Source organism: Dama dama, chromosome 5, assembly GCF_033118175.1.
Source record: "Dama dama isolate Ldn47 chromosome 5, ASM3311817v1, whole genome shotgun sequence".
Lineage (NCBI taxonomy): Eukaryota > Metazoa > Chordata > Mammalia > Artiodactyla > Cervidae > Dama > Dama dama.
In genome coordinates this window covers 115,911,598-115,925,549 of record NC_083685.1, presented here as the reverse complement: position 1 = coordinate 115,925,549, position 13,952 = coordinate 115,911,598, and the positions used below count along the sequence as shown (strand labels likewise).

Sequence of the window (13,952 nt, the reverse complement as noted above, 5' to 3'; positions counted from 1 at the left end):
AAAACAAGAAATGACTATTGGAAAAGAGAGATAACATTGAAAAGAAAAAAATTCCATTTTTCTCTTATATTTTTGCCAAACATATCAAAATATAACAATTAGAAATTTCTCACTTAATTTTTCTAGACCAACTTTTATCATAGACACCAGTAAGCAGTATCATGGCAAAGGGCAAGAATCAAGTAGAAAAAGGAGAAGTAAAGGATGAGTCAGAAAAATTGGTAGCCAAGAAAGAAATACGTATACATCGATTCAAATAACTCACTGTTGATATCAGCATATTTTACCACTTCCTGCAAAGTTTCAGGGACTACCAAGATATCCATGCTATCCAACACTTCATCCACTTCAGAAACTGAAACTTGACCACCTTTTATCCTGTGAAAAATCTTCAAGGCATTCTGAAATGCTGCAAAAGTACAATAAACAAAGAAATTACTGTACAATGACAATCAACATCTTTCCCTGGAACAGCAGATTTTGGTCTGGGAAAAATAAATTTAGGGATTTCTAAAAATTTACCTGCAAGTAGGCATTTGCCCAATTCTAGCCATATTCTTAATATAAAATGCAATGCTTGCTACTATACTATTATGCTGCTATTAAAATAATATTATCAATAATAACTGGTTTTTACTGAATGCTGTCTATGTGCCAGGAACTGTGCTAAAAATTATGGGCTATATAATTCCATTATCACAATCGGCCTATAAAATAAAATTTTTCATTATCCCTACATTACAGATAAGGAAACTAAGTCTCAGAAAGTCTCTTGATTGCACTGTAAGTATATGGAACAGCCAGAATTCTAATCCAAAATGTTTGTTCTTAATCATTATGCTATACAATTTCTTACCAGTTGTATAATCTAGAATAGCAAGACACTTTAATCCAAAATTGGGGGCAGTTATTAATTACTTTAAAGTGTAATTGAGGAAAGATACTGTAAAAGAAAGAGGAATTTTTCTTCAGATTTTTTATATATTACAAAGAATTTGACAATGGTTTAACCACTATTAAAATGTCTATTTATCCATAGAAATTTCTTAACTGTCCTTGACATCAAAAGTGAACTGGGAAGAACATGGTTAAAAAAAGTGAACATAATAATGAAGAGAATTTCCCCCCAAAAGAAGGCTTCCTTAAAACCCAAACAGTTATCTGTATCCAAATGCTACATTTAAGATATTTAAGTGTAACTTAGACCACTATCTCCCTTAATTTATCTTGATAAGGAATTCAATTCAAATTCAAATAATTCCAGAGTGCAAATCTCTTTGTAGTCAGACTAGATTTCCTTGGCATTCAGCATATAGTAAACATAATGATCTACAAGTCCTTAGGTAAGCACAGTAGAAGAGGAAGAACTGAGCACTACCCATTCAACCAGTAGTTATTAATCAACTGAGCAAAAACAGCAGAGGAAGGAGAACAAGATGGCAGAGGAGTAGGTGGACTGTGGAGTACACCTCTCTCCAAGGATACATCAGGAATACATCTTCAGACACAGAAGTGCATGCAGAACCCCAGCTAAGAACAGACAGGAGTACCTGACCAGTGGAAAAGAATATATAGAACCATGCAAAACTCGATACTACGAAGGATCTAGGGGGAAAAAACAGGAGTTAGCAGGAATGGACCTGCCTTCAGTGGGTGGGTAACTGAAGCAGGGGTCTGATCCCCACAGTAGGGCAATTGTCTGAGTCAGAGAAGAAACATTCATGGCTGAGAGTGAAACAGCTGATCTGTGGCAGCCTAAATGGAATGAGAATCAGACGGTCCTTGCCACAGGCATACACATCCCAGACAGGAATGCTGGTGTCCTGGAAGGCACAGCAGCTGGGAGCTGGAGTTTAGGGATTGTGGAGCAATCCCAGGGCGAGGGCTGCTATTGACTTCAGAGAGATAGATTGAGGGGATGTGAGGGAGATCATGGTGGGAAACGCCAGTGGAAGAAAGTGAGGCAACCATGGAAGCAACGTAATACTGCTGAGTCACGTGTAGGGGGTGGAGCCATCACCATAGCCTCTCTCTCCCCAAACGCCAGCATCGGCAGCTGAACAACAGAGAGGCTGGCCCATCAAATCCCTGATGCCATGAACTACAAAGTAGGATCCCACCCAGGTGCCCGTTTAAGTGCCTGACATCTATCTACAGAGTAGGACCCCAGCCAGGGGGGCCCCTCCATGTGCCTGACACACCAAACAATAGAGAAGGACCCCAGGCAAGGAAGCCCTCTAAGTGCCTGAATGGCAGAGCTACAGAGAAAGACTAGCCAAAGAGGCTTTCTGATTGCCAGCTACAAGAGGCTTGGAAAAAAGACTCTGATAGGGCCATTACTCCTGCGGCAGAGGCAGTCCATGTCCCCACACACTTGGTGCCGCCAGGGTCCCCGCAAGCCAAGCAGCTTCACGCTGCTTGACTTCACGCTCAAGTCTCACTGGGGCAGAGCTACCATGTGCAAAAAAAAGTCTTGCGTCTATGCACACAGGGTAGCTTCGGTCATGTCCGACTCTTTGCGACCCTGTAGACTGTGGCCTGCCAGGCTTCTCTATCAGAGAGGGGGGTTCTCCAGGCAAGAATGCTGCAGCATATCGGCTGAAACTGGTTGCCATACCCTTCTAGAGCACTATATTTCCTGCTGCCTTAGCCACCACAACCCCCCTGAGTACCTAGTGCTGCCAGAACTGTGAGCCAAGCGGCTGCATCACCTCCACACCTGGCCCTCACAGGGGGAAACCCAAACCCTCCAGGGCAGCCTCAGGAGCTAAACTCCAGTGGATGACTCACATGTAGAGGTGGAAATAAAACCACAATTGAAACCCAGGGGCAGTGTGGCTAAGGAATAAGACCCCAAACCTTCCCACCATCTGTACAAGCTGCAGATTAAATCCACAAGATCAACTAAGCAGACTCTGTGTCAATGGAATATATAAAAGGCCATTGAGAGCTCCCATTAAAAAAAAAAAAATGCACTAGTTCTGATAGCTCCAATGGACATTGGAGGCAAGAACACACAGGAGTAGGACCAGATTAGAATCTGAGCTGCCCCCACAGCAGGTCCAGAGATCAGCACAGTGTTGGAGGGCATCCTAGGGAGGTGAGGTGGACTGTGACTCCCAGCGAGGGAAAGGACTCTGACAGCAGTGACTCAAGAAAAATATTTATTATTTTTGTTTTTAACTTTTTCTGTAGATACTTGTGGATTTTGTTTTCTTTTTTTTTTTTTCCTTTTTTCCTTCCTCTGTTGTAGTTGTTGGTTTTATTGGCACTAAGAAATCCAACTAGTTCAGGATGGAGAACACATGTACACTCATGGCGGATTCATGTCAATGTATGGCAAAACCACTACAATATTGTAAAGTAATTAGCCTCCAATTAAAATAAATAAATTTTAAAAAAAAGAAATCCAATTAAGCTTTTGAGCTTTTTTTTTTTTTTCTCAGTCTCATTTTTTATTGTTGTCATAAACCTCTGCCTCTATGTTGGGCTTTTGCAGTTCTGTGGAGTTTTCCTCCTTTTTTTTTTTTTGTTTTCTTTTTAATTTTAATTTTTAATTTTTTAAACCTATTATTATTTTTTATACATTTATTCCTTTGTTTGCTTTTCCTACTGTTTTTTCCCTTTGCAGTTAATCTTTAATGTATATAAATCTTCTTCATCTACCTCTATTTAACTTTGCATATCTATTCTTTCTTTCTTTTCTTTCTTTCCTTCCCTCTCAACATATTTGTTAATTTTCATTGCTTTATTCCCCCAATTGGCCCTTGCTTTAGTTTTGTTTTCCAGTTTGTGCTTTAATTAGTTTTGTTCTGGTAGATATAATTTTTGTTTTCCTTTGTTTGCCAGGTCAATCTATTGTACTTTATTTTCGTTGGACTGTTTTGATTTTGCTTATGGGTGTATATCTATATGTGTATATTCAGTCACACTTTCTATTGCTGTTATAAACCTCTGCTTCTACATTCGGCTTTTGTAGTTCTGCAGAGTTTTCCTTTTTTCTTTCTTCTTCTGATTTTTTTCTTTTCTAGTTTTTATATTTTTAATTTTTTTAAAATCTATTATATTTTTCTACATTTATTCCTTTGTTTGCCTTTCCTACTGTTTTTTCCCTTTGCAGTTAATCTTTAATGTATATAAATCTTCTTCATCTACCTCTATTTAACTTTGTATATCTATTATTTCCTTCTTTTCTTTCTTTCCTTTTCTCCCAACATATTTGTTCGTTTTGTTTTCATTGCTTTATTCTCCACTTGGCACCTTGATTTAGTTTTGCTTTCCAATTTGTACTTCAGTTAGTTTTGTTCTTAACTGGTAAATATAATTTTTTATTTCCTTTGTTCACCAGATCAGTCTACTGTACTTTATTTTTGTTGGACTGTTTTCACTTTGCTCATGGGTGTATATGTATATGTGTATATTCCATTATTTTAGTTATTATTTGCCTGATTTTGTAACTGCCGTTTGTCTGGGGTTCATCTTTGGTTTCTTGTTTTTGGATATTTGCTTTAATCTCACCTAATGCTATAACAAACCACTTGTGGAATCTTCATTCCTGACCACAGATCAAGCCCTGGGCCTTTGGAGTAGGAACACTGACTCCAAGACCTAGACTATCTGAGAACTAACCCTAGGGAGTATCAAATAGTGAGAACTCACACAAAGGAAACCACTAGAATACAAGACCCGGCATCACCCGGTAACCACCAGTAGCACACTGTGCAGGACGCCTCACCTAAACAACAAACAAAACAAAAACACAACCCAATCATCAGCAGACAGGATTACCACCTCACTTAGCCTTGCCCATCAGAGGAAAAACAAACAAACAAAAACTCAGCACAAATCTCACCCTATACAAAGCTCACACAAACGAGAGGACCAACCTTAGGAGCGCAGAAACCAAAAGGAAGAAAGAATTCAACCTTCTTCAAGGAACGAATTCAACTTCCCTTGAAGCCTGGGAAAGGAGACCTCAAACATAATAACCTAAAAAATAATAATAATAATAATGACAAGGCAGAGAAATAGGGCACAAATGAAAGAACACTAGAAGCACTGAAGTCCAAATAAATGAGGAGGAAATAGGCAAACTGCCTGAAAAAGAATTCAGAATAATGATAGTGAAGATGATCAAAAACCTTGAAAACAAAATGAAGAAATTGCAAGAATCAATTAACAAAGACCTAGAAGAACTAAGAATAAACATATAGAGACAAACAACATGATTATTGAAATTAAAAGTACTCTGGAAGGAATCAATAGCAGAATATCTGAAGCAGAACGAATCAGTGAGCTGGAAGGTAAAATGGGGGGAATAACTCTTCAGAGAGCTGAATAAAATAAAAAGAATGAAAAGAGCCAAGGACAGTCTCAGAGACTTCTGGGACCATATCAAACACACCAACATTCAAATTATAAGAGTCCCAGAAGAAGGAGAGAAAAAGAAAGGGTATGAGAAAATTTTTGAAGAGATTATAGTTGAAAATTTCCCCAACATGGAAAAGGAAATAGCCAATGAAGTCCAAGAGGCACAAAGAGTCCCATACAGAATAAACCCAAGGAAAAACCCACCAAGACACATACTAATCAAACTAAACACAAAGAAATAATATTAAAAGCAGCCAGGGAGAAGCATCAAGTAACATACAAGGGAGACCCCATACACTTAACAGCTGATCTTTCAGCAGAAACTCTGCAGGCCAGAAGGGAATGGCAGGATATATTTAAAGTACTGAAAGGGAAAAATCTACAACCAAGATTATTGTACCCAGCAGAGATCTCATTCAAAATTGATGGAGAAATAAAAAGATTTTCAGACAAGCAAAAGTTAAGAGAATTCAGTATCACCAAACTGGCTTTACAACAAATGTTAAAGGGACTTATATAGTCAAGAAATACAATGGGGAAAAAAAAAAAGATCTACAAAATCAATTGCAAACAATTAAGAAAATGGCAATAGGAACATATATATCAATAATTACTTTAAATGTAAATGGATCAAATGCTCCAAGCAAAAGACACAGACTGGCTGAATGTATACAAAAATAAGACCCTATCTATGCTGTCTACAAGAAACCCATTTCAGACCTAAAGACACATACAGACTGAGAGTGAGAGGATGGAAAAATAAATTCCACGCAAATGGGAAGCAAAAGAAAGCTGGAGTAGCAATCCTCACATCAGAAAAAAATAGACCTTAAAATAAAGAAGATTACAAGAGATAAGGAAGGACACTACATAATGATCAAGGGATCATTCCAAGAGGAAGACATAACAATTGTAAATATCCATGCACCCAACATAGGAGCACCTCAATACATAAGACAAACACTAACAGACATAAAAGGAGAAATTGACAGTAACACAATAATAGTAGGAGACTTAAACACCCCACTCACACCAATGGACAGATCATCAAAACAGAAAATTAATAAGGAAACACATCTTAAATGATACATTAGATGAGATGGATCTCATTGATATCTTCAAGACATTCCATCCAAATGCAGAAGGATACAATTTCTTCTCAAGTGCACATGGAACATTCTCCAGGATAGACCACATCTTGGATCACAAATCAAACCTCACTAAATTTAAGAAAACTGAAGTTGTATCAAGCATCTTCTCCAACCACAATGCTATGAGACTGGATATTAATTACAAGAAAAAAAAGTGTAAGAAACACAAACACATGTAGATTAAACAACATGTTTCTAAATAACCAACAGTTTACTGAAGAAATCAAAAGGGAAATCAAAAAATTTCTAGAAACAAATGACAATGAAAACACAACAACTCAAAACCTATGGGATGCAGAAAAAGCAATTCTAAGAGGGAAGCTTATAGCGATACAATCCTACCTCAAGAAACAAGAAAAACATCAAATAGACAACCCAACTTTACACCTAAAACAACTGGAAAAAGAAGAACAAAAAAAAGAAACCATAATTAGTAGAAGAAATCATAAAGATCCAAGCAGAAATAAATGAAAAAGAAATGAAAGAAACAACAGTAAAGATTATTAAAACTAAAAGCTGGTTCTTTGAGAAGATAAACAAAATTGACAAACCTTTAGTCAGACTCATCAAGAAAAAAAGAGAAGAATCAAATCAACAAAATTAGAAATGAAAAAGGAGAAGTTACAACAAACAATGCAGAAATACAAAGGATTACAAGAGACTATTATGAACAACTATATGGCAATAAAATAGATAACCTGGAAAAAATGGACAGGTTCTTAGAAAAGTTCAATCTTCCAAGACTGAACCAGGAAGAAACAGAAATTATAAACAACCCAATTACAAGCACTGAAATTGAAGCCGGGATCAAAAATCTCCCAAAACACAAAAGCCCAGGACCAGATGGCTTCACAGGAGAATTCTATCAAACATTTAGAGAAGAGCTAATGACTATCCTTCTAAAGCTCTTTCAAAAAATTACAGAGGAAGGAACACTTTCAAACTCATTCTACGAGGCCACCATCACCCTGATCCCAAAACCAGACAAAGACAACAAAAAGAAAACTACAGGCCAATATCATTGATGAACATAGATACAAAAATCCTCAACAAAATTCTAGCAAACAGAATCCAGCAACACATCAAAAAGCTCATACACTATGATCAAGTTGGGTTTATTCCAGGGATGCAAAGATTCTTCAATATACGCAAATCAATTAATGTGATACACCATATTAACAAATTGAAAGATAAAAACTATGTGTGATAATCTCAATAGATGCACAAAAAAGCCTTTGAAAAAATTCAGCACCCATTTATGACTAAAACTCTTTAAAAAAAATGGGGATAGAAGGAACCTACCTCAACATAGTAAAGGCCATATATGATAAGCCTACAGCAAACATTATTCTCAATGGTGAAAAACTGAAAGCATTCCCCCTAAGATCAGGAACAAGACAGAGGTGTCCACTTCTGCCACTATTATTCAACATAGTTCTGGAAGTCCTAGCTACAGCAATAAGAGAAGAAAAAGAAATAAAAGGAATCCAGACTGGAAAAGAAGTAAAGCTCTCACTGTTTGCAGGTGACATGATATTGTACATAGAAAACCCTAAAGATAGTATCAGAAAATTACTAGAGCTAATCAGTGAATATAGCAAAGTTGCAGGATACAAAATCAATACACAGAAATCACTTGCATTTCTATATACTAACAATGAAAAATTAGAAACAGAAATTAAGGAATCAATTCCATTCACCATTGCAACAAAAAGAATTTAATATTTAGGAATAAACCTACCTAAGGAGACAAAAGAACTGTACACAGAAAATTATAAGACACTACTGTGAAGAAAGCTGAGCACCAAAAAATTGATGCTTTTGAACTGTGGTATTGGAGAAGACTCTTGAGAGTCCCTTGGACTGCAAGGAGATCCAACCAGTCCATCCTGAAGGAGATCAGTCCTGGGTGTTCATTGGAAGGACTGATGCTGAAGCTGAAACTCCAGTAGTTTGGCCACCTCATGCAAAGAGCTGACTCATTGGAAAAGACCCTGATGCTGGGAGGGATTAAGGGCAGGAGGAAAAGGGGATGACAGAGGATGAGATGGCTGGATGGCATCACCAACTTGATGGACATAAGTTTGAGTAAACTCCAGGAGTTGGTGATGGACAGGGAGGCTTGGCGTGCTGCTATTCATGGGGTCCCAAAGAGTCAAGACACGACTGAGTGACTGAACTGAACTGAACTGAATGAAAGAAATCAAAGATGACATAAACAGATGGAGAGATATTCCATTATCCTGGGTAGGAAGAGTCAATATTGTGAAAATGACCATACTACTAAACACAATCTACAAATTTAATGAAATCCCTATATCAAATTACCAGTGTCATTTTTCACAAAACTAGAACAAAAAATTTCACAATTCATACGGAAACACAAAAGACCCTGAATAGCCAAAGCAGCCTTCAGAAAGAAGAATGGAGATGGAGGAGTCAACCTTCCCGACTTCAGATTATGCTACAAAGCTGCAGTCATCAAGACAGTATGGTACTGGCACAAAAACAGAAATAACCAATGGAATAAGATAGAAAGCCCAGAAATAAACCCATGGACCTATGGGTACTTTTTATTTTTGACAAAGGAGGCAAGAATATACAATGAGGCAAAGATAGCCTCTTCAATAAATGGTGCTGGGGAAAGTGGACAGCTTACATGTAAAAGAATGAAATTAAAACACTTCCTAACACCAAACACTGAGCGCCGAAGAATTGATGCTTTTGAACTGTGATGTTGGAGAAGACTCTTGAGAGTCCCTTGGACTGCAAGGAGATCCAACCAGTCCATCCTAAAGGAGATCAGTCCTGGGTGTTCATTGGAAGGACTGATGCTGAAGCTGAAACTCCAATAATTTGGCCACCTCATGCAAAGAGCTGACTCATTGGAAAAGACCCTGATGCTGGGAGGGATTGGGGGCAGGAGGAAGGGGACGGCAGAGGATGAGATGGCTGGATGGCATCACCGACTCAATGGACATGAGTTTGGGTAAACTCTGGGAGTTGGTGATGGACAGGGATGCCTGGCATGCTGCGATTCATGGGGTCACAAAGAGTCGGACATGACTGAGTGACTGAACTGAATTGAACTGAATGTATATATACGGAATCTAGGGAAATGGTACTGAAGAATTTATTCACAGGGCAACAGTGGAGAAACGGACATAAAGAATAGACTTATGGACATGGGGAGTGGGGAGGAGAGGGTAATATGTATGGAAAGAGTGACATGGAAATTTATATTACCATATGTAAAATACATGGCCAACAGGAATTTGCTGTATGGCTCAGGAAACTCAAAAGGGGCTCTGTATCAACCTAGAGGGGTGGGATGGGGAGGGAGATAGGAGGAAGTTTCAAAAGGGTGGAGATATATGTATACCTATGGCTGATTCATGTAGAGGTTTGACAGAAGACAAAAAAATTCTGTAAAGCAATTATCCTTCAGTAAAAAAAAAACTAGCAGAGGAAGGACCTCTGAGAATCCTCTGTTCTGTAAAACAATGAGAACACTGGCAAAAATGTCAAAGTCAACTTTTTCAACACTCTGGAAATCAACCAAAGGCTTACAACAACCCAAGGAATGCTTTTTTCAAAAAAAAAAAAAAAAAAAGTCTGACTCTCCTTAAGAACACTGAGCTTTGTGGCATTTTAACTTGCTGTATTCCCACCTTCCCTTCCCAGGGGCTACCAGAAGCCTTGAAAACCAAGAGTTGAAAACTGCAATGAAAACCAGCATCCTAAAATCCAATGGAGAAAAAAGAGGTTGAAACTTCCTCAAAGTGCCATTCCCTGAGAACTGCTATTATTAGACCTGTCTGGTGGTTCTCTGGAAGACCCTACTTACAAATCTGTTCTTATATAAACTGACTCAAAGCTTTCCCAGTGCAAACAGACTCCTCCCTGGGAGAATTCACCAAAAACAGAGATAACTGTTTACCATCACAACTGCCAGTAGTAATGGAAACAGAGCAAACAATAGGCTAACAAACAAACTTAAGAGGAAAATCTGGGAAATGAGATATCCATAGGTGGCTTTGAAAATCTCCAACATACTCCTGGGAATCTAGATGGCTAGACACAAGGTTCGGGCTGTATAGACACTCAGGAAAGACTTGAGAAGGTCCTAAACTCTCCTGAGAAAACTGTATGCAGGTCATGAAGCAACAGTTCAAACCAGACATGGAAAAACAGACTGATTCAAAATTGGGAAAGGAGTACATCAAGGCTGTATATTATCACCTTGCTTACTTAACTTATATATAGAGTAAATCATGCAAAATGCTGGACTGGATGAAGCACAAGCTGGAATCAAGATTGCCAGGAGAAATATCAATAACCTCAGATAGGCAGATGATACCACCTTAACAGTAGAACTGAAGAGGAACTAAAGAGCCTCTTGATGAAGGTGTTAAGAGGAGAGTGAAAAAGCTGACTTAAAACTCAGCATTCAAAAAATGAAGATCATGGCATCCAGTCCTATCATTTCATGGCAAATAGATGGGCAAACAATGGAAACAGTGACAGACTTTATTTTCTTGGGCTCCAAAATCACTGCAAACAGTGACTGCAGCCATGAAATTAAAAGACGCCTTGTTCCTTGGAAGAAAAGCTATGACAAACCTAGACAGAATATTAAAAAGCAGAGACATCACTTTGCCAACAAAGGTCTACCTAATCAAAGCTATGGTTTTTCCAGTAGTCATGCATGGATGTGAGAGTTGGACCAGAAAGAAGGCTGAGTACTGAAGAATTGATGCTTTTGAACTCTGGTGCTGAAAAAGGCTCTTGAGAGTCCCTTGGGCAGGAAGGAGATCAAACCAGTCAATCCTAAAGGAAATAAACACTTAATATTCACTGGAAGTGGAGAACGGCATGGCAACCCAGTCTGGTGTTCTTGCCTGGAGAATCCCATGGAGAGAGGAGCCTGGTGGGCTATAGTCCATGGGGTCACAAAGAGTCAGACACAACTGAAGTGACTTGGCACTTAGCACATTCACTGGAAGGACTGATGTTGAAGCTGAAGCTCCAGTACTTTGGCCATCTGATGCAAAGAGCTGACCTTCTAGAAAGACCCTAATGCTGAGAAAGACTGAGGGCAGGAGGAGAAGGGGATGACAGAGGGTGAGATGGTTGGATGGCATCACTGACTCAACGAACATGAGTTTGAGCAAACTCCGGGAGATAGTGAAGGACAGGGAAGCCTGGTGTGCTATAGTCCATGGAATCACGAAGAGTCAGAAATGACTGAGCAACTGAACAACAACAAACTCTTACCACTGGCTTACCCTGAGGAGATACTTAGGAAGGAAGTGAAGGTTAAGGCAGAGTTGAGAAACTGGCAAGGTATTGAAGGCATGTCCCAATGTACACACTGGCTCTCCTCTGCCTAATAATTTATAACTCATTTTTCCTTATAAAGGTATGATAAAGATACATGCACACATATAAATGTAAATATAATATCAAATAAATATATAAATATAAAAATATAAGAAAAGTTACAATCATTGTGGAATTGTTTACAATAGTAAGGTAATTAAAACCAATTAAGGGGAGGAGCCAAGATGGCGGAGGAGTAGGACGGGGAGACCACTTTCTCTCCTACAAATTCATCAAAAGAATAACTGAACACAGAGCAAACTTCGCAAAACAACTTCTGATCGCTAGCTGAGGTCATCAGGCGCCCAGAAAAGCAGCCCATTGTCTTCGAAAGGAGGTAGGACAAAATATAAAAGATAAAAAGTGAGACAAAAGAGCTAAGGACGGAGATCCGTCCCGGGAGCTCTTAGGCGGCATTGCTTAGGGTAGGGTCCGGGCCTGAGTGCCCTGAGGACAATCGGAGGGAGCTTCTGTGAGTTGCCAACATGAACTGTGGGAGACCAAAAGAGAGAGAGTAAATTAACCTGCCCGAACACACTGCCGGCCGTTCGCAGAACAAAGAGACCGAGAGGGTCCAGAGAGGAGCTCGCAAGCTGCGGACCGGCCCAGCCCCGCCGGAGGCAGGAGGCAGGGGGGAGGGGAAGGTCGCGGCGAGACACAGGGCGCAGGCACCCGACCGGCGCGGGCGGGGACTGGGGCTGGGGACGCGGAGGGCAGAAGGTGCGCGCACCCGACTGGCGCCAGCGGAAACTGAGACTGGGTCCGCAGAAGGGAGGGGGCGCGCCACACCTGGGGAGAGTGCGCCCACCAAGCCCCTGGCCGCCTGGACCGCTCTGACGGGGAAGGCACAGAGAGCAGGCGCAGCTTTTCCTTCCGCGCTTTTGTGGAACACCCGAGGGCTGGAACCTCGCGCAGCGCGGGGCGCGCTCCATATAGAACAGCCGGGAGCCTGAGCGGCGCAGACGGAGAAAGCAGCGTCAGCCCCTCCCGGCAGCGCCAGCCCGTCTCCACAGCGACAGCCCCTCCCGGCAGCGCAAGCCCCTCCCCGCGGAGCGACGGAACTAGCTACCTGAATAAGAGTCCACCTCCGCCCACCTGTGTCAGGGCGGAAATGAGGCTCTGAAGAGACCGGCAAACAGAAGCCAAATAAACAAAGGGAACCGCTTCAGAAGGGACTGGTGCAACAGATTAAAATCCCTCCAGGAAACATTGACTACACTGGAGGAGCCTGTAGATATCGAGAAGCGTAACTGGAACGAGGAGCTATCTGAAACTGAGCCGAACCCACACTGACCGCAACAGCTCCAGAGAAACTCCTAGATATAATTTTACTTTTTTCTCTTTTTTTATTTTTTTCTTTTTTTTCTTTTTTCTTTTTTCTTTTTTCTCTTTTATTTTCCTTTAAAATCCCCTATTACTCCCCCATTACTCCTTAACTTTCATTTCCATAGACTTTTACGATTTTTTAATTAGGGGGAAAAAAATTTTTTTTTTCTTTTTTTTTTTTTTTCTTTCTTTTTTTTCTTTTTCTTCCTTTTTTTTCCTTTTTTTTCTTTCCTTTTTCTCTTCTATTTTCTATTTTTCTTTTTCTCTTATTTCTTTTAAAGTCCTCTAGTACTCCTCTACTACTCCTTAATTTTCATTTTCAATACACTATAACCTTACAAAAAAAAAAAAAAGAAGCCCTATTTTTAAACCGAAGATTATTCTCTCCCAATCTTGACTCTCTGCTTTCTACCTCAGAACACCTCTATTTCCTCCTTTCCCCTTCTCTTCCCAATCCAATTCTGTGAATCTTTGTAGGTGACTGGGCTACGGAGAACATTCTGAGAACAGATAGCTGCGTAGATCTGTCTCTCTCCTCTTGAGTCCCCCTTTTTCTCCTCCTCTTCATCTCTATCTCCCTCCTCCCTCTCCTCTTCTTCATGTGACTCTGTGAACCTCTCTGGGTGTCCCTAATGGGGGAGAATCTTTTAGCCATTAACCTAGAAGTTTTCTTATCAGGGCTGTATAGTTGGAGAAGTCCTGAGACTACAGGAAGAATAAAAC

At 39.9% G+C, this 13,952-nt stretch overlaps 1 protein-coding gene across 1 annotated transcript in view; it reads right to left on the bottom strand.

The window, feature by feature from the left end:
* Positions 1 to 13,952, bottom strand: part of EFCAB13 (EF-hand calcium binding domain 13) — a 201,415-nt gene that overhangs the window by 146,783 nt on the left and 40,680 nt on the right. The window contains exon 8 of the mRNA XM_061140776.1: positions 266 to 409. Within this exon, the coding sequence (XP_060996759.1) occupies positions 266 to 409 (144 nt within the window). The remainder of the gene's footprint in view (positions 1 to 265; positions 410 to 13,952) is intronic.